Source organism: Camelus dromedarius, chromosome 28 (genome assembly GCF_036321535.1).
Source record: "Camelus dromedarius isolate mCamDro1 chromosome 28, mCamDro1.pat, whole genome shotgun sequence".
Taxonomy (NCBI): Eukaryota; Metazoa; Chordata; class Mammalia; order Artiodactyla; family Camelidae; genus Camelus; species Camelus dromedarius.
The window spans coordinates 12,425,911-12,447,491 of record NC_087463.1 but is presented as its reverse complement, the minus strand read 5'-3'; the positions used below and the strand labels follow the sequence as shown (position 1 = coordinate 12,447,491).

Here is a 21,581-nt window from a genome sequence, read left to right as displayed (position 1 = left end):
CAAATAAAAACAAACAGCTGGCTTTGTGGATATCATTTATCTTCTAAAAGGTCTTAAAAATATATTTAAAACTGTAGGGAATGTCAATGGCATGAACGATGTACTTCTGGCCTCCTTTTCACATTAGAATCTATTCAAATTTGGGCAAATACAGAGGCCAGCTGCTTGATCTGGAATTTCCCGTTGATAATGGAGATTCGAAAGATTTATTTGTGCCAACTTGAACCTTCCTTGCTGTGTGTAGTACTGGCTGATAGTTGCTGGTGTGAAAGTTGGTTAAGGAAAGAAAACGTCAGGTCTGTGATCTTCCTGTTTGTTCATTTCAGCGCAGTGGAAACATTCAAAGTGGCTCTGGTTCTCAAATGGAGCCCAGTTTGGACCCGCTCGTGGAAAAGATAAAAGGAAAAGACCTACAGCTCTTAGAACTGAACAAAGAGAATGAATTATTGAAAATCAAGGTATGACAGTTTGGAGAAATTTCTAGGTTTGTCCTTGAAACCTTTGAGCCAATAGGATGGATTTGTGGATCTGTGAGAGCAGAGGCGCCGCCATACACGTCCATCTGTCCACACGTGTGCTCCCGCACATGGAGAAGAAGCATTTGTGCACTTGATCAATTAAATCTCACTGTTTCATTTTGGGGATGATTTCTATTATTGAAAAGATTTTACAGAAGTTCAACGGGTATAACGTTTCAGTTGTGCAAGATGAGTTAATTCTAGAGACCTGCTGGATAACGCTGTGCCTGTAGTGCACACTTCAGTGTGCACTTAAAATTTTGTTAGCGAGGTTAGGTCTCATGTTAAGTGTTTTCACTACAATACATTTTTTAAAAAGTCTTCACACATTTATTCAATATTAATTAGAGCACCCATAGTCAAATGTCTCCTTATTTTGTTTAGTTAATCTATCGTTGGGTGCCTTATATTTTCCTTTTTTGGCTATTTTATATACGGTCCTACAGTGAATATCTTAGTAGGTAAATTGTTGCGGCCATCCTTGATTATTTCTTTAGGTTCAATCCTTGAAAGATTCATGACACTTTAGCTTTATTGCCCTTAATGTTCCAATCTTGTCCCACTTCTATTTCAGGAAAATACATCTTTCAGTACTGTTGTGGACATTGATGCTAAAATGCTCGCAAACATGTGTATAAGCGGATGGGGCACTGGGGACCTTTTTGCAGAGTGCGGTCTATAAATGCAGGGCACTGATGTGCGGGGCGCTCTCTTTGGCCTGGAGGGTGCAAATCACCTGCGTGACAAGCCCCACTAAGTAGGGGGTTTTCAAATGTTATGTTTTCTTCTTAGCAGATAACAGCTGACAGCGTCTTTCCTTCTATCCATTGTCTGTGAAGGTACAAGTGGTACAGTGACAGCCTCTGTGTTTTTAATTGCCCGTCACACTGTTCTGTCCTCACCCCTTGTAACTGTAAATGTCAAGACATGCGCAGTGACCTTTTGTTTCTAGCTGGAAGCCTCCAGAGAAGCAGGAGCAGCGGCTCTGAGAAATGTGGCCCAGAGGTTATTTGAAAACTACCAAACACAGTCTGAAGAAGTTAGAAAGAAGCATGAGGACAGTAAACACTTACTCCAGGTACCGAGCTCGCCGCTTGCGTGCTGGTGAACTGACCACCAAGCTGTTCAAGTCTCTCTTTTTGGAGGAGTTAGACTTGAGCCAAGCCAGGGCCAGGTGACTTGGCAAGCCCGGGGAAGGGCGGGCTGCCCGTCTTCCGTGTCCATCTCCCCCATCCGTGCTCAGCCTGGTACCCAGATGTTGCTGAGATGCTGTGTTACCCCCTTGCCCAGAGCCTGGCAGAGCACAAGCAGGAGGGAGGCGAGGCGGTGCCCCCCAGCCTAGAAATCAGGGCTGACCCCAAGACACTGGCCAGTGACTTCTCTTCTGGTTCTGGGTCTACCTTTGACTGACTAGGTGGCCCCGTTCGAGTCATTCTGTCTCCTTGGACTTGACTTTAAAATGGAAAAGTTGCAGCATTGGATAAATTGTTTCAAAAACTTTTTGGTCCTGGAATACATCCCTCAGGGTAAGCAAACAAGTAAGAAGAGTGTATGTGTGTGTATATATATATGAAAAATACAAATTATATATTTTATATTTTAATATATAAATATATATGAATTTAAAATGTAAAACCATATAAATATATGTATATGTCTCTGTATATCAGAGACACACACACACTATTTTTGTTTGCTTTTCAATCTGAAATATGTATCCTAGGACCAATAAAACTTTATTTGAAGGGTGTGTTCTAGGACTGGAGGAGGGGAGAAGTGTGTGTATGTTTGTCTTGGTCAAAACTCAAAACAGGGAAGGTCATTCAGGCCGGGGTGGGGCGCCCTGGTCTCTGCCAGCCCAGTCAGGAGCCCCAGGGGAGCGCAGTAGGAAACCCGCAGCAAAGGCAACGCATCCTGAAGCCTGAGGCTGTGATGTGATGGTCACAGCTCACATGCAGGCGGGGTGCAGAGAAGGTACCAAGGGAATGAGCGAGCAGGTGTGTGTGGACGGGAGTACCTGAGCCCTGCAAAGGGGACTCAGCCCCAGTCTGGTGGGAGATCCCGGGCAGAAATTCCTGCCTGGTATTTTCAAGGGAAGTCAGACTTTTTTTTTTAACCGAAAAACCTCTAGTTCTATTAAAGGCACAGGCAGACGGGCGTGCCCCTCCCAAGTGTGGCTTGTGGGCTGCCTGCTGGTGGCGTCTCACCTATATCTTTAGGCACAACCCCTGCTCCATGCTAGGAGATAAACCCTGACACAGTGGGAATAATTATTCTGCTTTTACGACACTTTCTGATTATAAAACATTTTTTACTTGAACATGTAAGATTTTATTTTTGTTCTAGTAAGTTTTGTTGAGAAAAAGTCAAAAATGTTGCTTTTCTTTTTTTAATCATATCATCATATTTGTAAATATTTTAATTTTTTTTTATGTTTCCAAACAGATTTTTCTTTTTATTGAAGTATAGTCAGTTTACAATGTTGTATCAGTTTCTGGTGTACAGCATAATAGTTCAGTCATACATATGCATACATATATTCATTTTCATATTCTTTTTCATTATAGGTTACAAGATACTGAATATAGTTCCCTGTACTGTACAGTATAAACTTATTTATCTATTTTACATATAGTAGTTGTTTTTCTTAAACTACTGTCTCTCTTTCTTATACCAATTCAGATAGTATGTTTATGGTAACAAATGTCAACATTCTAGAGATAGTATTTATATATTATTAATTCTTCATTGATTTAGTGTTGTAGTCGATCAGGCTTATTTTGAAGGAAAACTGAATTTAAGGAAGTAATTCTAAACACATGTGAGTTATTAAGTTTTTTTCTGGTTACTCAAAAAATTACAGAGGAAGATAATATCTGTATAGGTTTAATTAAAACAATAGCCTGACAACTGTTTTTCTGACCAAAGGTTAACAAACTTGAAAAAGAACAGAAATTGAAACAACGTGCTGAAAACCTGAATGAAATTGCTGAAAAGCTTGAAGAAAAACATAGTCAAATCACGGAACTGGAGAATCTCGTACAGAGAATGGAAAAGGTAGGCCCCTGAAGAATTTAAGGGATTTCTTCCTGACGGAGTTAGGGTGGAGATTAAAGAAAATAACATGAAAATAAACAGCATTAAGTAAAAGTACCCTTTGCAACTCCTAAGGCCTTAGGAAGTGCTCGATAATGTTTGCTTCTTCCCTTACACATGTAAGGTAACCTGTATTGTGGTTACTGATTTACCTCTTTGCAAATACTGCAGTCATATAATTATCTGTTGCTTTTTTTTCCTGGTAAATGTATGTCTCAGGGGAACCAGGTGAGGCTATGAATAGAAATGATGGAAAAGATCACAAAGTCCAGCTATGATTAGTAATAACATAGTGGATTCCTGTAATCATAGTATTTTTATATACTAGAGTCAATGAATTGTCCATTTTGGGCCGCCCAAGTCCACTTTAGTTTTGTAAAAGCCTACAACTCCCCGGGGACAGATGGAGTTCACATTAAGAAAGCCATTCTACGGAAATTGGAGCTCTCAAAAGTGACAATTTAGGGAAGAGAAATATTAGAACAAAAATTATTAAAAGTTTCATGCAGTGTTCCTTGAAGTAGCTGGCACACATAAAAAGTAAGCACATTAATTTAATTTTGCATGCCTTAGAATTTGGGATTTAGACAAACCAAGACGTATTTTTTTAATAGCAAACCAAACAAATAGCAAATTGGCATCTCTGAAACTGAGCTGGGAGTAGATAAGAATATAGGCTTTAACATGTAGTAAGTATTGCCCAATACATTTTTATATTTTTTTATATTAATTCCCTGATTTGCCTCCACTCTTCTCAGACTTATTTTGTTTTATGGGTCTGCCTGAATCAATGCTATTTGAGAAATGTCACTCCAAAAGCATCACATTTCAGTAGTTTTGCCAAAGGAGCTTTGATTAAGTTTTTACATATTTCCCAAGAATTTAATTTATAACACTTTTGACCAAAATTTATAATCTTAATGAAGGTCTTATGAAGAAATCGCAAAAATTAATTAAGCCCGAACGTAACTGAATCTAGTAATAATAATATACAGCTACATCCGTGTTGGGTGGTGGGTCGCTGAGTGTTTTACTGCAGCAGGAACCGCAGGGGTGGAATGTCCTCTAGGAGCTGGCTTCCCTGGGTGTGACAGGCTATCATTAAGATGTTTTGGACAAACTGTAACATTTGGATGAATACTTTGTAGTGTTAGGATATTTACCCTGTAATAAATACTTTAGCAAACTAAGACTGAGCAAGGAATGTTTGCATTCAGGAAGGGAAGACGATTCTGGAACTCAGATAGGGTTGTTGAATCACACTGGAGTAAAGGGCGTGGCGTTTACATTTAGACTCGTGATCACCTCAAACCCAGTAACACTGTGTCAGGTTTAGTGGCTAGCTGTCAGTCCCTGAAGATTAACACAAAAAATTGGAATGTAATTTCCATTTCCTAGAAGCCCTGGGAAATCTGTACTGGATGTGAGTTCCTCCCAGAATTCTGGAATAGATTCATTCAACTGTTTATTCAACAAATATTTGGGCACCTACCATATACTAGGCAGGGCTAGAGGCTAGACCTCTATTTGTGACTGAACCACTTATAGTCCCTTTGTGGAAATTGCAATTGTAGTTTATTTGGCTTGGGTAAGACTCAAGGAACTTCCTTCATTCATTCCCCCAGGGATCCTTAGGGACACTGACACTCCTACTGAAGATGAGGGAAAGGACCCCAGAATAAGGCTAAGTGGCTTAAGATACTGGCAGATATGTCTGAAAATTGATGGTCTAGCCTTTGTCTTAATATTGAGCCCATATGGTGGACTGTCTCTAGGAACTCAGACACAGTCAGTGGACAGGATGCCCACATTCACCAAAGCCATGCAGTAACCTTCCAGAAGACTCCCATTCACTGACCTCCTAGAGTGGAGTCTTTTGGAATCTCTGGGAGGTGGAAGGAGGTGGGGATGCAGTGGAAGGAAAATGTATGGGAGATTTTTTTTTTTTTGTAAACATCTTTAGTTTAAAGATCCATTGTATTTGTAAAAACAAACAAGCAAATAAAGAAAACTGTAAGAAGCAAAGATTGGTGACATCTTGGTTTAAGGAGATCCTGAGAATATAGGCTGTGATGAAGGATTTCTCAGGAGGAGAGTGTGTATCAGAATGAGAGGAGGGTGGGTACTGAGACCTTTGTCTCTGTAAGAAACAGACGTGAGTTCAAACAGGACATGAAAATGAAAAATGAGCATCCACAACAAAAGTTGATAAATACCGCCCTGGGATTGGGTACCCCCTGGAGAAGGATTCATTTTCTACTCACTTGCACAAGCCACTGCTCCAGTAAATAGCCATTAGTGGTATGAGGTCTGGTAATGAACACATTACTTAAAACCTTCACCATCTGTCCCGCTTTAATCAGAAATGCAGTGAGAATGAATTTCACAAACACAGTGATAAGCCAGCGAAAACGCCCAATAAGAGCATTTTAATACGGCATATACTCCTTTGGCTAGCAGCACGATTCTGCTGCATCATATTTGTTTTCCAGTGTCACTGATTTCGCTCTGTTAGAATTTGAAAGCATGAAGGCGCTTTGGAGACCATCTAGTTCCTCATCATTTCACAAATGAGGACAGTGCAAATGAGGAGCTATTCCACTGTCTTCCAGTTGGCAGTTCACAGTCCTTTCCGTGATGCCCCTGTCTTCCCTGATGCCGGATAAAAAATGATATCCTTGATTGCTAAACCATTTAGATGTCAACGTACGACAAGGATTTAAATTGGTATCCACTCCCCCTTGATCAGTAGGGTGAAGGAGCTCTTGAGCTCTTCAGAGGTGTGGTTTGGGGAAGAGTGGATGCCCGCTGGGTGGTGCTGTGAACGCCTTTCTCTTTCCAGAAGACATTGTCCCCGAGAAGTGCTGGCTGGTGTAGTGTGATTTTCCGTGTTATTAGTGAGGAGGTACTAGGGACCCAAGCTAGATGCTGGAGCCCTGACCAGGGCAAACCATTTACTTGTCCAGTTGCCTGGTCTCTTTGAACCCTGATTATGAAGATCCATTAATTGAGAGTAAGTCTATTAGGAAGAATGTTAAAAGCCATTTTCCTTCCTACAAATTCAAAATATATTATCAGCGATGTGTTTCTTTGATGATCCACGTGTCCTAATAAACTTGCAAAGAGCATCTTGATTCTCAGATCCACTAGGGCTACACCAGAAAAATAATCTATATGTGACAAGAATGCTACAGGAAATTTTTGAAAAAGTTAGTATAAATTTAAAAAATAGCAGCACATAAGATATGAAGTGTTTGACTCCTTCAAATTATTAGAGATTCAGGCCTTAATATGTGCCAGAGAAGCATGTAGACCTTTCACATACATCTCCAATTATCCCAACAGTTCCATATTGATAGATCTCCATTTTTAGGATGTTCAAAAAGTCAAAAATATGACAAACAAATATAGAGTGAATACATGTTAGATGTTTTATTCAACTCATTAATTAATGAGGAAAGCAGTAAGATGGTACTACTGGTTTAAATAAAATATTTTTTGAAATGGGCTATTGATATGCATTTTGAAAAAAAAGAATATAGAATAAGATTACTAGGTTTAGATACAAAGCTGGTTAATATTCTTTAAGGCAATTAAATCATAACCTTTTGGATTATCTTTTTTACTAGGGGGAAATCTATGAATTAACACGCAATCTCATAGAGTCAGGGCTGCAGTCAAATAATAAATAATAAAGTCAAATACAAAGAAATTCTCCAAGAGAATAAAAACTCCTTGGCTCAGGTTATTAAACAATGACCCAATATGACATTAAAATCATATAGTTTGATTTCTAAGCTTTGGTTAATTTTTTTTAGCGGTGATAAAGTCTAGAGAGGTTAAAACCTTGGCAAAAATTACACAGTCCCAAAGTTTCAAAATCAGGTCAGGCCATGTCCAAAGACTTTCCAATGTTTTTGCCATACGGTACTGCCTATTATTTACCCATATAAATATTGCAGAAGGAGTGATTTTTAAATAGCACTGTAAATAATGTCAAAACATCTATTTCCATCACATGTAAAAAAAAGAATGCAATCATTCTTGGGTTTTCATGGACCTGTCTATTTTCCTTTTGAATGGAAAGAGTTTGGTTTAATAATGACATTATTTAGATAGTCTTTCTCAATGTCAAAATTTCTCATATCTTAATTAGGATGTGACTTTATCATTTGTGACCTTGATCCTTCACTAAAAATACATTTACTACTTTTCCACTTTCTCACGGATGCCATGTGAGCAGGTAGGTATCGAGACAAGTGCAGTAGTGTCCTTGGATACCAACAACTCTGTGTAACGGAGGAGAAGCAGGTGTAATGTAGGGAGAGTTGGTGCCTGCAGAGAGATGAGCAGGCAGTTAGCGTTGGGGGTGGGATGAAGCCAGAGTTCTCCGGACAAGTGAGGGCAGTGAAGACCAGTCTTTGAGCTACTTGTAAACCATGCGGAGAATACCTGACCAGGCTTCACTGGGGTGGGTTGTAACAGCTCCAAGTGAAATTAGCTCTTTAACTCAAAATATAATTCTAGTATTACAATAAGCATCTTTTGTGAACAGTTTGCAAGAATGCCTTGCCAAACACATATACACACACAGAGAGAGAAAACAAGAGACAAAGGGAAAGACAGAGACAGAGAGGAAAAGAAAAATGCAAAAACTTGTACTTTATTTTCTCCTAGGAAAAGAGAACCCTGCTGGAAAAAAAACTGTCTTTGGAAAACAAGCTGCTGCATCTCAAATCCAACGCTGCTTATGCTAAAAGGTTTGCAAATCGACCTCCTAAGTGAAAGCAGTTCCCGGGGTCTTCTCCGCTGGTCCATGGCCAGTGGAGAGAAGGCTACCGTCCCCCAAGGAAACAGGAAGCCTGAAAGTACAGGAGGAAGGGAGCTTTCTTAGAATTAACAGCCAAGCACCTCGCCTTCCCCACCCACTGGGGACTCTGGAGAGGGCAGAGTTCACTGGGAGTACAGGGAAACCGGTATGTGTGTTGAGGGAGGGGTGTTAATCCCTTTGAAGAGTGAATGAGCCTGTCCCCTCCCTGTTTATCCTTGCATCCTTGCTGCTGAAGAGGATGCTGTTGAGGGCTCCATTCCCTTGATGCTTCTGATTTCGTGAACAGATCTCTGCTACAGCCAGCATTAAATTGGCTGGTCCACAAGTGAGATTGTAAGATCATTCTATGGTGCCCCCAAATTTGTAAAGAAAGAAGGAAATATTGTGAAAAACATCCTTAGTTCCTGGGACTTATTTGCAAATACTCATAATTCACAAACAGTCACAGTCCTTAGTTTGCTGGGGGGGCGGGGGTGAATTTATGGACCTATGGATGTCACCACAATGGCTTGACTACTTGGCTACAGATTCTCTGGAGTTTCATGTAAAATTCACATCATGTGAAATTTACTGAACTTTTTCTTTTCCTTTCCTTCCTTTTTTTTTTTTCAATTCTCAAAAAAAAAAAAAACAAAACACTTAGGAAGTTTACTTGTTACTTTGAGCTGAGTGTAGAGGTATTCACTTCGCTAAACGACAAGAAAATGAAATCAGTATGAGTCAGATGCTTGGGGTTAAGGCAACAGAGCCTTGGCTAAACCACCACAGATAAAGAGGAGTTCTGTTGGGTTAAGACCGGAGAGATCTGGCCACAGAGAAGACGAACTCGTGGGAAGGCAGGAGGGCAGCCCTCTAGCACCTAATGTGATGTTAAAAACCAGGTTATTTTGTTGATCCTGTTCAGTCATGGGTGTTTGTGCGGTTTCCTTCTTCTCTTGGTCTTTGTTCTTCCAGGTTCATTACCTTTTCCAACTTTTTTTTTTTCACCAGCTGGTTTATATTCTCTGTATTTTCCATGGAATTCCAGAGGAAAGAGTCCAACTGGCCCTAAGACCACTTCTTGTGTTGGGCAGATGGATCATGGTTGACCAACCCCTCCATCCAACCAGCAGCCGTTGGCAGGTGCCCCCTCCCAGGCTTGTGGGTGACCTCCCCTTACTCAAGGAACAGCCTAGGGCCGCCTCCCTGAGCAGGGAGCTATGGGTGGTTTAACTGCCCGTAAACATAGAGAGTGGGTTTGACAGGCACCATGACTTTCTTGAATTGCAATGAGCTTCATTCTGCCATTTTGATAAAAAGGTTCAATAGGTTCCAAATGGCATTTCTAATATGAGACAGCATCTCTGAGGATGATAGCTTTTAAGCTTTTATAATTCAGAAAAAATGACCTTTTCTTGCATATGGATATGTATACATTATTATAATATATTAAGCTAACCCTCACAGTTACTTTCAGTGGGAGTTAAAAGATTCGACAGAAGCATCTTCTCTTAAAAACAAGGCTTGACTCTGTATTGCTACTGCTGTCAGTACTAACTGACACATGGGTAGGTGGTGCCTTTCGGCTTATAAACAACCCCAGGTCCCTTATTTCATTGAATCCCTCCGTCGGCCTCTCAGCGGGGGGAACACAGCTTCTAACTGGTAAGGTGACCTGTCCAGATTACTCAGCCTTTCAGAAGGTGTAGAGCTGGGAGTTTGGGCTCTCGTGCTGTCACAGCAAAGCCAGTGCACGTTCTGCTCTAGAGGAGATGTGACCTTCTCTCTCTCCTTCCTGGAAACTCCGGAGAAATTCTCTCAGACTGGTTCCCTCAGTCCCCTCTGTGGCTCTGAGCAGAAAGCAGTTTTCCAGCATCTCTGTGCGTGGAGATGTCACGGACAAACACACTGGCCCATTGTAGAGTCATCCTTCCCAGAAACACCTTTGGGGTTTGTAAAGGCAAGTAGGGTGTTGGCTCCTCCTTGTAGACCCTGCTCAGGGATGGCAGGTCGCTTACAGGAGGAGGCAGGGCGTTTTGACGATGGGGCGGCATGTCAGAGCACACTGTTGTGACTCACATTGGTCATCCATCTTCACTGGTTTGCAGGGCTCTCTCGAGCCCCACCCCAACCCCTTTAGTGCCACCACTGAATATAACAATGGAGGCGATTCTGTAAGACATATTCCTGGGTTTGGTTGAAATGTGAACAAAGCTGCCTCCACATCTGAGTTTATTTTCACCTTGATCTGGCTGGGAAAGGTCGGGACCCGGCCTCTCCTATTCTTGTGGTTGTGATCCTCAGTTTCCCTCTCTTCCTCTGTGGACTCATGTACAGTGATGGCCACCATAAAGGTCCAAAGAAACATCAGCTGCTAAATAGCAGGAGATCTGAGTCCTTCTAGACTCCAGGATGAGCCCTTCATAGCTTCAGAGAGGCTCCAGGATGCCACGCATCTCACTGTCTTCTCTCCCACGTGGGAACTCTGTGTAGAGTTATTCATGTTCCCAGCGCCTGGGTGTGTGTAATGTGCCGGGAGGAACAGCATCGTGGTACATGACACATAGTTCCAGTTGCCACTTTCACTGCATCCCTCTTGTATCTGGACCTAGCTCTTTTTATTTCTTCTGCAATTTCCATTCCTAGAAACATCATAATGCATTAACCCCTGATAATGAGTACAGTTTGTGAAGACTTAAAAGGGTTATATTCCGGGATCGTGTAAATATGGCCATCCCCATGTTCTTCATACCCTCTGTAATTATGTATTTATATACTCTGAGTTCTAAGAAAATGTGACATTGTTAACAAAAACGACATAAAATAAACATAATCCTTCAATTGGAAATAAATTAGATGAAGAGGCCAAGGAGATAAAAGAACAGGTATCCAACAAGGCTGGCCTACGAAATGTGTACCCGGAGGGGCTACGCACCTGTTCAGGGTAGACCACTGACGCAATTTTAAATTTTCTAGCAGCCAACCTAGTGAGGAAATTATGATTAGTCTGGTGATGCACAATGTCCACGTGACTAAAACCAACCAGTTTTTTGGGGGAGAAGTCTAGTTCTTTTTAATGTATCTATAAGGCAAGAGAGAGATTTTCTAGCATATGCTCATAAAAAGAACCCTGAACAATGTCTTCAACTGAATCCTTATAGTAAACGCAGAGGATGTACCTCAGAAAATGCTTTTAAAAATTAGGATAGCATGAGGCTGGAGAATAATTCAATCAAAGCCATTTTAACAGTGAGGCGCTGCGGGCAATGTGGCAAGGCTCAGTAATGCTGCCTCTGATGGTGGAAGTTGGCCCCAAAGCAGATTTGAAAGTATCTTGACAAACAGATGGAGAAGCAGGCCTCCATGTCCTCAGTTCCCTTTGCCCAAGGCTTTGGTGGACATTGGCTGGTGGAGAGATGCTTCTTGCCTAGTACTTATGCTGCGATCATCCTGTGTTCCTAAGACAAAACCACTTGTGTTCACATTTCTGCAGGTTGAAGATAGGACTAGCATGCTTTTGTGAACACGAAGGAATCTAACAGGAAGAAGACCAGAAATGGAACTCCATTCGCTCTCCCTCTGTAGTGGATTAGGAGAGCATCCTCAGTACCTGTTCTCAAAAGGGTAGAGCTAAAATTTTTCTCTCTTTCCTTAGGGCTTTTTCTTTGCTCTTTTGCCATTTCCAGGCTGTGGACATTTTCAGCTCCAAGCCTGGGATCTGTGAGGCAAAAACAAAACCCAGGGGACTCACCGTTGTGTCGTTCCCTGGATCCCCAGGTCCCGAGCCAGTCTTCCTTCCTCTCTCCACCTTCCAGAGTCTTCTTGTGTTTGTTGATGCAAAATGTTCATGTTTGGGGTTAATGGGAAGAAGAGGGGAACACACATCTTCTACATCTTCCTGGAAGCGGAAGTTTTTCAGTTCTATTTTAATTTCAGCCTTTACTTTGTATTTATATTGAGGCATTGGGAGACTGAGCATAAATCCTAGACACAGACATTTGGCCTCTTTTCCTAGGTCTGGCCTTTGTTATATTTCTTCTTCTTGTTTCGCTTTAGAACATTTTTATTAAGACTAAGTGCTTGAGCTGAAAGATAAATAACAGAGATTAAAGAGAGCTCACAAGGCAGCTGATTTAGGTGTCATCTCACATTCAAAGATCTTAAATGGATGACGAGGTTTTTTTTTTAATTGAAGTGTAGTTGATTTACAATGCTGTGTTAATTTCTGGTGTACAGCATAGTGATTCAGTTACACATATACATACATTCTTTTTCATTATAGCTTATTACAAGTCATTGAATATAGTTCCCTGTGCTCTACAGTAGCATCTTGTTGTTTATCTACTCTGTATATAGTAGTTTGTATCTGCTAATCCCAAACTCCCAATTTATCCCTCTGCTCCCCACTTTTCTCCTTTGGTAACCATAAGTTTGTTTTCTGTGTCTGTGAGTCTCTTTCTGTTTTGTAAATAAGTTCATTTGTGTCATTTTGTTTTTTAGATTCCACATATAAGTGATATTATGATATTTGTCTTTCTCTAAATTACTTCACCTAGTATGATAATCTCTAGGTCCACCCATTATTTCATTCTTTTTTATGACTGAGTAATATTCGTGTGTGTGTGTGTGTGTGTGTACCACATCTTTACCCAGACGTCTGTCAATGGACATTTAAGTTGCTTCCATGTCTTGGCTATTGTAAATAATGCTGCTGTGAACATTGGGGTGTGTGTATCTTTTTGAACTGGAATTTCCTCTGGGTTGGATGACTAGATTTTATATTTATTGAACAATCCTAAGAGAGATTTTCTGCAACTTCCTTTAGTCACTGTTCTAGTGTATTAATGCTGATGAGTCTGAAAGCCCTGTATTTTCAAGAGTGCTTCTAGAAATAATTTTCTTCCTCTTGAGATCTATTTCAGACTTTTATTTATCTTCGGTGAGCTTGATGGTAATAATCTCAGGAAATACACGGGGAAATTTTCTGAGTTTTATATTTTGGAGAACATATCTACCCACCCCACCCTTCCAAAGCCTTTTTCCCCCTTTAGTCCCAGAGTTCTGGGCCATCATAAGACATGATGAGACCATTCTGAATATTCACCTTTAATAATGCATAGTATTTTCCTATATTATGAATTTTCAAAGTCGACCTGGCTCTGCATAGCATCCTGACTACTTTCTCACGATTCCCCAGGACAGTCTTGAGGCTGACTGCTCTTTCTTCCTTTTCTCTTCTCTTTTTCTCTCTTCTCTCCGGAGCAATTTTGAATCTCAGCACCAGACTTCTGTTTGCTTTCTGTGGTGCTTAGATTCTTATGGCCTCATCTCATCTTTCTTTTTGTGAAATGCCTCTTCAAGTCACTTTCTAATTTTTCTGCTGGGTTCCTGTCTCATTGGTTGGTTGATGTTCCTAAGGAACAGATTATTAGTTATTTGTGTTACTAATATTCTGAGGCTATCCCACTGACTCTCATTTGATGACCAGAAGTTTTTAATTTTTGTCTAGTCAAACTGATCTATCCTCCCTTTGCAGTTAATACTGTTTTGAGTTCTGTTTTTAACAATCTTTCTCTATTCCAAATTCATAAGGATGCACTTCTATTTTATCTTCTGAAAGTTTTTGGGGTCCCCAGTTTTATTCACAATCTACATGGAATTTATTTTTGTTATGAAGTGATGCTAGAATTAATTTTCTCTTTCTTTTTTTTTTCATATGAATATCCAGTTGTCTCAGTACCATTTGTTGAAAAGACCACCCTTTTTATGATGTTCTCCAGCATCATCTTTGATATAAATTAAGTCTGTTGGTCTATCTCTGCGATATGTATTTACACGTAAAGTAAAAGTGGCATAGATACTGCAGAATTTGTTTTCTCGATCTTTTATTGATGAATATTTAGATCATATCTAGTTTTCATGCTACGACCAACAGTGAACTACATTTTACACAGATTTTGTGACATACGTGTTGTCTAATTGTGTGGTATTTTATAGTCTAAATTATTTCATTCTATAGGATAAATAAGTAGTAATGGTTATCATTATACATTATTTGTACTTGTGCAAGGATTTCTACAGTTTTGTAGAAATTAATTTTTTCTACAGTAAAACAAACTCTTTCTAAAGCTCTCTCACGCAAAACTGAATGAGGGAAAAAAAAATCAAGACTGTCTTAACTATTGCAAGTTGCCTGACTCTTACTTGGCTTTGAAAGACTGTATTTTATATTAAACGTTACCAAGGCAACCTTAGTGGTTTAGAGCTGTGCTACCCAGAGCGCTCAGAGCATGGTCCGTGGACCAGCAAAACCACTGGCAACACCTGGAACGTGTTGGAAATGCAGACTCCCAAGCCCTCCCCCCGCCTGTTAGAACAGGATGTGCATTTTAACAGGATCCCTGATAATTTAACAAGATCCTCTAGCGCATGTTAAGTTTGAGAAGCAATGTTTTAGTACATGATGTAAAACAAAACGGAGACTTTTTAAAAAATAAGAACACGTTCTGTAGTGCCACATGAATTTCCATGCCCTTTATAATATTTGTAGAGACTATAAAAGTCAGAACTGAGATTGCACTGGATGTTGGCTACAACTTGTAAAACTTTAATAGACTAAAATTAATACATTACTTTGTAAAAAGCTCATTTTCCAAAAGCACATTCCCTTTACCTCTTTCACCAGACAGTATAATCTTGTAACGTTATAAAGGTCGAGATTATGTTACACTGAGGCTTAGAAAGATGGTGTGACTCCAAAGTCACAATGTCCCCGAGCTTGGTGATCTTGTCACAAGGCATTTTGCCTCAAACTCTAATGATATTGGCAAGAAGACAAATAGTCAAAAGCTATATAATCAATTCCATTTACCTAAATGGAGCTTTGGGAGAGTAGGAATAATCTACATTGGAGCTTCACTCATCTTTCTTTGGTTGATGTGGACGCAAAATATTAGCTAATTTATTCTTTTTTCCCCCCTTGCTTTATTTATAGGGAGTAGAATTACCAGAAGTAGAAAGCCAAAAAAAAAAAAAAAAGAAAGAAAAGGGACAAACTCAGGCAACCCGCAGCATATACTAACCCTGTATCACTGGAAGCTGGTGTCTGATACATACATGTGAACTCTCCATCCCCGGCCCCGCGTTCGGACCCCGCTGTCCTGTATCTGTGCATTCAGGTGGCTGCTGTGTCTGGGGGCTCGTAGGTGAGGCACATTAGATATGTCAGTGCTTCACTGGCTTAATGCAGCTTGCCTCAACCACCTGTTGGAGGGAGGGGAGTCACAGGTGACCAGAGAGGAGCTTTTGACATGAATTGATATCCTCATTTGAGTTCATATCCAAGCTAATCAGAGGCTGCTTCGCGGCTGGTCCTCCTCTGTGTGTCCTGCGTGGCAGATGGGGCCCCGGGTGTCTCACCCACATCGTGCCCAGTAGTAGAGCCATGTGTGAGCAGAGCCTGGCGGTGCAGCTTTGAAAGTAGCTGCGTGATGCATTAGTACATCCTTTCCTCTTTTTTCCCTTTTGCGTTTCCAGTTGCCAGGATCTTCAAATGGAGATTGCCCTCCTCCAGGAGCAGATCTCTCATCTGCAGTTCGTGATTCACTCCCAGCACCAGCACCTGCGCGGCGTCATCCAGGAGGTCAGATCAACCGAGCGTGTTTCTCTGCTTTTTCGTCCCCATGTGACATGGCTGTTTTCAGTGTCCTCTTGTGCCTGTATGCCAACGCCTGGGATGTTCTCAATGAAGATATTTGGGAAATTGTGGTGGCTTTTTAGATATTTCAGTGATTTTTTTTTAAAGTGTTCTGAGCCAAAGAATGTACAGTGTTCTGTAGAAGATTTTGTAGATTAAGAGATTCCACCCTTTCTTGAGGAAGACATAATCTGTTTCCATGACGTCGTAGACGGTTAGTTTACGTAGCGGGTGTGTTAGCGCAGGGGTGTAGCCTGGCCCTTCGCTGGGAACAGCTTGGCAGGTGGAAGGGCAGAGGGAACTGTGAAGGCAGCCAGAAGGATGGGGAATCGCATCCTCATCCCAATTACTTCAAGATATATATTCACCTGGTTTTAGAATCGGTTTTAGACTTAAAACCAGACCTTCATTCATTCTCTACCTAATGTTTGTTTCTAAAAGGAGTCCTTTCAAATGCCTTCGTGACACAGATGCAGCATTTGTCCTTGCTTGGCTAGGACCACACCGAAAGGCCAGGGAATTGAGTCATGGCACTTGAGAGTCAGGGAAGACGGAGGGGGCATCCCATGTACTCATTTTATAGATGAGGAAACTGAGGCCCACAGTAGTTGGCAGAGTTGGCCTTAGAATCCATGTGTTTCCTTCCTCCCTGCACCATTCTGAGCTTCATCACCCCACTTCCCCAGGTCCACGGTGCTTCTTGGCAGACGCTTTTCTTGCGAAGAAAGCCAGCTTACCTTAATATGCTGCTGGCTGAGCAGATCTCTGACTCAGGGAGCTTTCCCGCGCCGGGCAGTGGCCTCTGCATCTGCAGGATGACAACGTTATGTGGCTGAGACCCAGAAGGACAGTGGTGCTTTCCACAGGATGCATCCTGCTGAGTTTGCTTTAAACAGGTCTTCTAAAGATTGAAATGTTTAATCGCAACGTCTGTGTGCTCTCGTCCCCAGGTGCCAGTTTGTCCTGCTATTTTCTGTCGCCTGCTGAGTCTGCAAATGCCTGGGATTGAATTTTGATTATTTGATAAACATTATTTGACCACCGAAACCTGTACAATTTCCGACATAAGGAACTCTTCTCTGTTATCTGACAAGATTTTTCCATTTGTGTTTCCTAATTCTTAGATGGAAGAATTAAAAAATAATGTAAAAGACCAAGATAAAAGGATTGAAAATCTGAAAGAAAAAGTTAACATACTGGAAGCTCAGGTAAGGAGCGAATCTGTCGTGTATTTCAGCGTGAATACGAGTGTGGGTGTGTGTGTGTTCCGTCGATCTGCGAGCCTGTGTATGAACGTGTCCTCTGTGTGCGTGTGCACTTGTGTGGGATGGTGTGCCAGTGTGACGCTATGTCTGAGTATGTCTGTGTGTGGATGTGTGTCTGTGTGTATGTATGAGTGTTTTTTTGGGAGTGTGTGTGTGTTTTCTAGGCATAAGAATTATAGCTTTGCAGGGGAGTTACTCTTAATAATTATTAAAGTAAATAGTTATTAAATTATGAAAATAATAGAACAAATTTAATATTAAATTATTATTAAAATAAATTAAATAAAATACTTAAAATTATTAAAGCATATTAAGTATTAAATATAATTGTATGACATTGTTAAATTATTAAGATTAAGTATTAGTAAATAATTGTTAGAAGTTCATCCAAGTCTTCCAGAATACTTGCTGTACTGGGGAGACAGGGTAATGTTTCTCAGTGTGGACTTGAGCTAGACGCTTGGTCAGGGCCACTCTTGTGTGACGTCCTCTCTAGCCAGGCAGCAGGGTTTGCTGTCTCCTGTCTTGGTTTCTCTGCCACCTCTTCCCACCCACCCACCCGCATCCTGAGGTCCTGAGATGTTCTCTTTCTTTCTCTTTCCTTTATTATCATTGTAATGAAATCTAAGAAAGGAGAGATGACAAACACATGTGCTCAGATTTCCATTTTGAACTGGGAATCTCACACAAATCCAAGTTTACCTGTAATTCCGGAGGTCCGATGTGAAGTAGGGGGTCTAACGCCTTCGTTGTCTCACTTTGCTGGGCAGTCTGGTCTGTCTTCATGGATTTGAGGTGCCTATGTTCCCCAGACTCAATTTTTGTGTTGGAAATCTGTTCCAGTGGTGTAATGCCTATTTTGGCTTCAGTGTCCTACTGCTTTATTTTATTTTATTTTGGGCGGGAGGGGGAGGTAATTAGGTTTACTTATTTATTTTTTTATTTTTAGAGGAGGTACTGGGGATTGAACCCAGGACCTTGTGTATGCTCAGCATGCGCGCTACCGCTTGAGCTATGCCCTTCCCCTCCGACTGCTTTAATTATACATCTGTAGGACAGTTTAATTGGAAAGAGTGTTGTCTTTCTCTGATCTTTCACTTTATAATGGTTCTGGGCTCTGGTCATATCTACTTACGTGCCAGCCCTCATCAGAATCAGGGTATCCGTGGTGCTACTGCTTCTGATTCTATCTTATGTCCTTTAGTTGTGTCTCCTTATTTATATCATCCCCAAAGCAACTTTCATTGTCCTAAGTAAAGTGGCCGCTTAACCCATGCATCGCATTAGCCAGTCAGCCTGTTGGTATAATTGTCAGACCAGCACAATGTTTTGCCTCCCACTGTACTGCTTTTATATTCCCAAATTCAGCAAATAGTTGCTGATGAGCCACTCAGTGTGACATGGGAAAGCAGCAGATCTGTGTTCCCCTCACGGACACTTCGTGGTCGGATGCAGTCTGCCCACGGTGATGGGATGGCCCCTCTCAGTACTGCCTGAGAGAGTCTCTGTGTGAAGCTGATTTAAGCCACTGTTTTCTAACATTCTCTTTTATTTAAAAAAAAAAGGCTTCAAATTATAGCAGAATCTGATGAATGGCTTTAGGGTCTCAAAATTTATCATCTTCAGTAGATAAATCTTTTCCTTCACTGCAGGGAGTGTTACAATGCCCATGTCAGCTTTAAAAAGCCCGTCCAAGCCACATTCATCTATTCAGCAACTAGTATTGTGTGTTTATGATGGGCGGGGAAATGGTCTAAGTGGTAGGTATGTGGTAGGAACAGGATAGTCTGTCCTGACCTCATCCAGCTTTATTTTAATTGATGATACAGACAATAAATACATAAACAAGCAAATATACAATTTAATTAGGGAAGGATAACTGCTCAGAGAAGAGCAGAACGATATGACAGTTAGGAAGTGATGGGGGTCGGGAAGAGCACCTCGGAGCCTGCGATGTTTGACCAGGTACTTGAATTGAGTGAGCGCTGGAGCCAGAATGAGCCTGTTTCTAGTCTAGTCCTGGTCAGTGGTTCATTATGAAGATCTTAAGCCGGGATGACATGTGCCAGGGTACACTATCTTGCACTACAAACTTAAGACCATTACCTATTTTGAAATAACAGTGTGAGCCAATTCCGTTTATGAAAAACGGCCACCAGAGCTGAACAACGAATCCTTTTAAACACATCAACTTTCTAAACCATACAGACAGTGTACTTCTCTCATCCCTAATAAAAGCACCTGTTTCTTTTTAGGCATGCCACATGATTTTGTTTAACCCTCAAAGCTACCCTGGGAGAAAGTTATTATTTACTATATTCCGTAAAGGAAGAAACTGAAATTCAGAGACTTAAGACACTTGTTCAAAATCACTCAGTTGCACTGGAGTCTTCTCGATTTGAAGCACATGCTCTTCCTTGTATGATACCTACTTATCTGGGTGATTGTATAAGTGTGTGTGCATGTGTATATATGCAGGTGTGGGACTGTGCACATATGTATGTATGTATATTCAGAAGTGATATGTTTCTATGTATTTAGAATGTGTATTTAGAAATGAAGTTACAACGTTAAGTTTGCAAGACCATTTATATGTATTTTAGCCATTGTCACAGTTATTGCATTAATTTTTTCCCCCTAATTTCTACTTCTTTGAGTCATGGAAACAAATCCTTTTTTTCTGTATATTCTTTTCTATCCTAGCAGGGATTTTTTTCTCACCTCTGCAGGGTGGCTAAAATTCACTCATATAATTCTATTCTTTTTAAAAACATCTTTAAGGATTTTTAAATCTCTTTTAAATATCACCAGGAAATTTCTGCTTAACTCTGCCAAAAGTGTTTACTTTTCTTTCTACCCTGGCATATCTTTCATCATCTTAATTCACAGCTCCAGAATTCCTCTCACATTTCATGCCTTCTTAGCTTCTCCACTAATGACACACTCATGTGGAAATGCATCTTCAGAAATTGCTCCATTTTCTAGACTTTGAAGAGTATCCTACTTTATGTTATCACCATCATCCCTAAAATTGAATTTACTTCCAAGAGCGTGTTGCTAGAAGTTTAAAAATGCAGAAATTAGGTTCTTTTGGAACACCGTGTCAATGAACTATCCTTGGATAGTCCTACTAATGGCAGACGTATTCTGGTCAGTGATGTTGTTTTGCAAACTAATGATGTAATAAAACTCATGCCTTTGGCTGTTCTAGTGAAAGGAAAGCATACAAAAGCCCGTGAATTAAAAATATAAACACCTAAGTCTAGTAGGTGAAATAAATCATCACAGAAGTTGAAATATACGAAAATAAAGACTGTCTAATGTGATAACTCGTGCTTTTGTGCGGCCAGTTGGGAAAGTGGGAGTTTATTTTGGAAAAAATCCACATAGCTTCTACATACTTACCCAGCCACAGGAATATTTTTATTCCAATGCTTGTTGTCATCTTGATACTGTGTTTCAAGTTGCTTCATACCTTGTAAAGTGCTGTAGAGAGAGGAGATTTTCTCAGCCACGAACTTGGCCTTTGAAACGTGCCCGCACTTGTTTGGAGCGTATATTCCATTTCACTCCGTTACACAAGGACCATCTTTATCATCAGTTTGTCAAATCTGAAGCACATTTCCCAGGTGAGACGTAAGCACTTAACTCTTGAAATATCACAGTGGAATGATTCCTGTGTGAAGACTTTTGCCCCATCTTTCAGTTATCATTCCGTGTAGATGCTGTGGGATAAGAAGGGACAAAATTCCCACCTGGTCTTGGCTTTCCTTAGTCCAGTGGTTCTTCATCTTAGCTGCACATTAGAATCACCGAGGGAGTTTTAAAAACTCCTCTAAACCCAAACTACAACTAAATTAAACAGAATTTTTCAGGGTAGGATTAGGATGCAGGCATCAATAGATTTTAAATCTCCCAGGAACTTCCAATATACAACCAAAGTAGAAAATCACTCCGTCAGTCCAATGGTTCTCCAACTGGAGCAGACATCAGAATCCTCTGATGACCCTCTTAAAACCCATCACGTGGCCACCCCTGGTTTCTGATTCGATGGTTGGTTGGGAATTGAGGGTTTGTAGTTCCAGTAAATTCCCAGGTGACGTGGAGATTGTTGATTCTAGGATCTCATACTTTAAGACTGTGCTTTCATCTTTTTTCTCTCCCTTTTTTCTGCCTAGCCCACGGCACCTTGTCTT

General features: G+C 40.7%; 1 protein-coding gene across 3 annotated transcripts in view; it reads left to right on the top strand.

Annotated features, from left to right (window-relative positions):
- The window catches only part of CCDC68 (coiled-coil domain containing 68), a 42,992-nt gene that overhangs the window by 16,044 nt on the left and 5,367 nt on the right, over positions 1–21,581 (top strand). For all 3 annotated transcript variants that reach the window (XM_010997196.3, XM_010997197.3, XM_031441871.2), the window contains 6 exons: positions 327–458; positions 1,471–1,596; positions 3,447–3,575; positions 8,292–8,374; positions 15,961–16,066; positions 17,245–17,328. In XM_010997196.3, the coding sequence (XP_010995498.1) occupies positions 327–458; positions 1,471–1,596; positions 3,447–3,575; positions 8,292–8,374; positions 15,961–16,066; positions 17,245–17,328 (660 nt within the window). The remainder of the gene's footprint in view (positions 1–326; positions 459–1,470; positions 1,597–3,446; positions 3,576–8,291; positions 8,375–15,960; positions 16,067–17,244; positions 17,329–21,581) is intronic.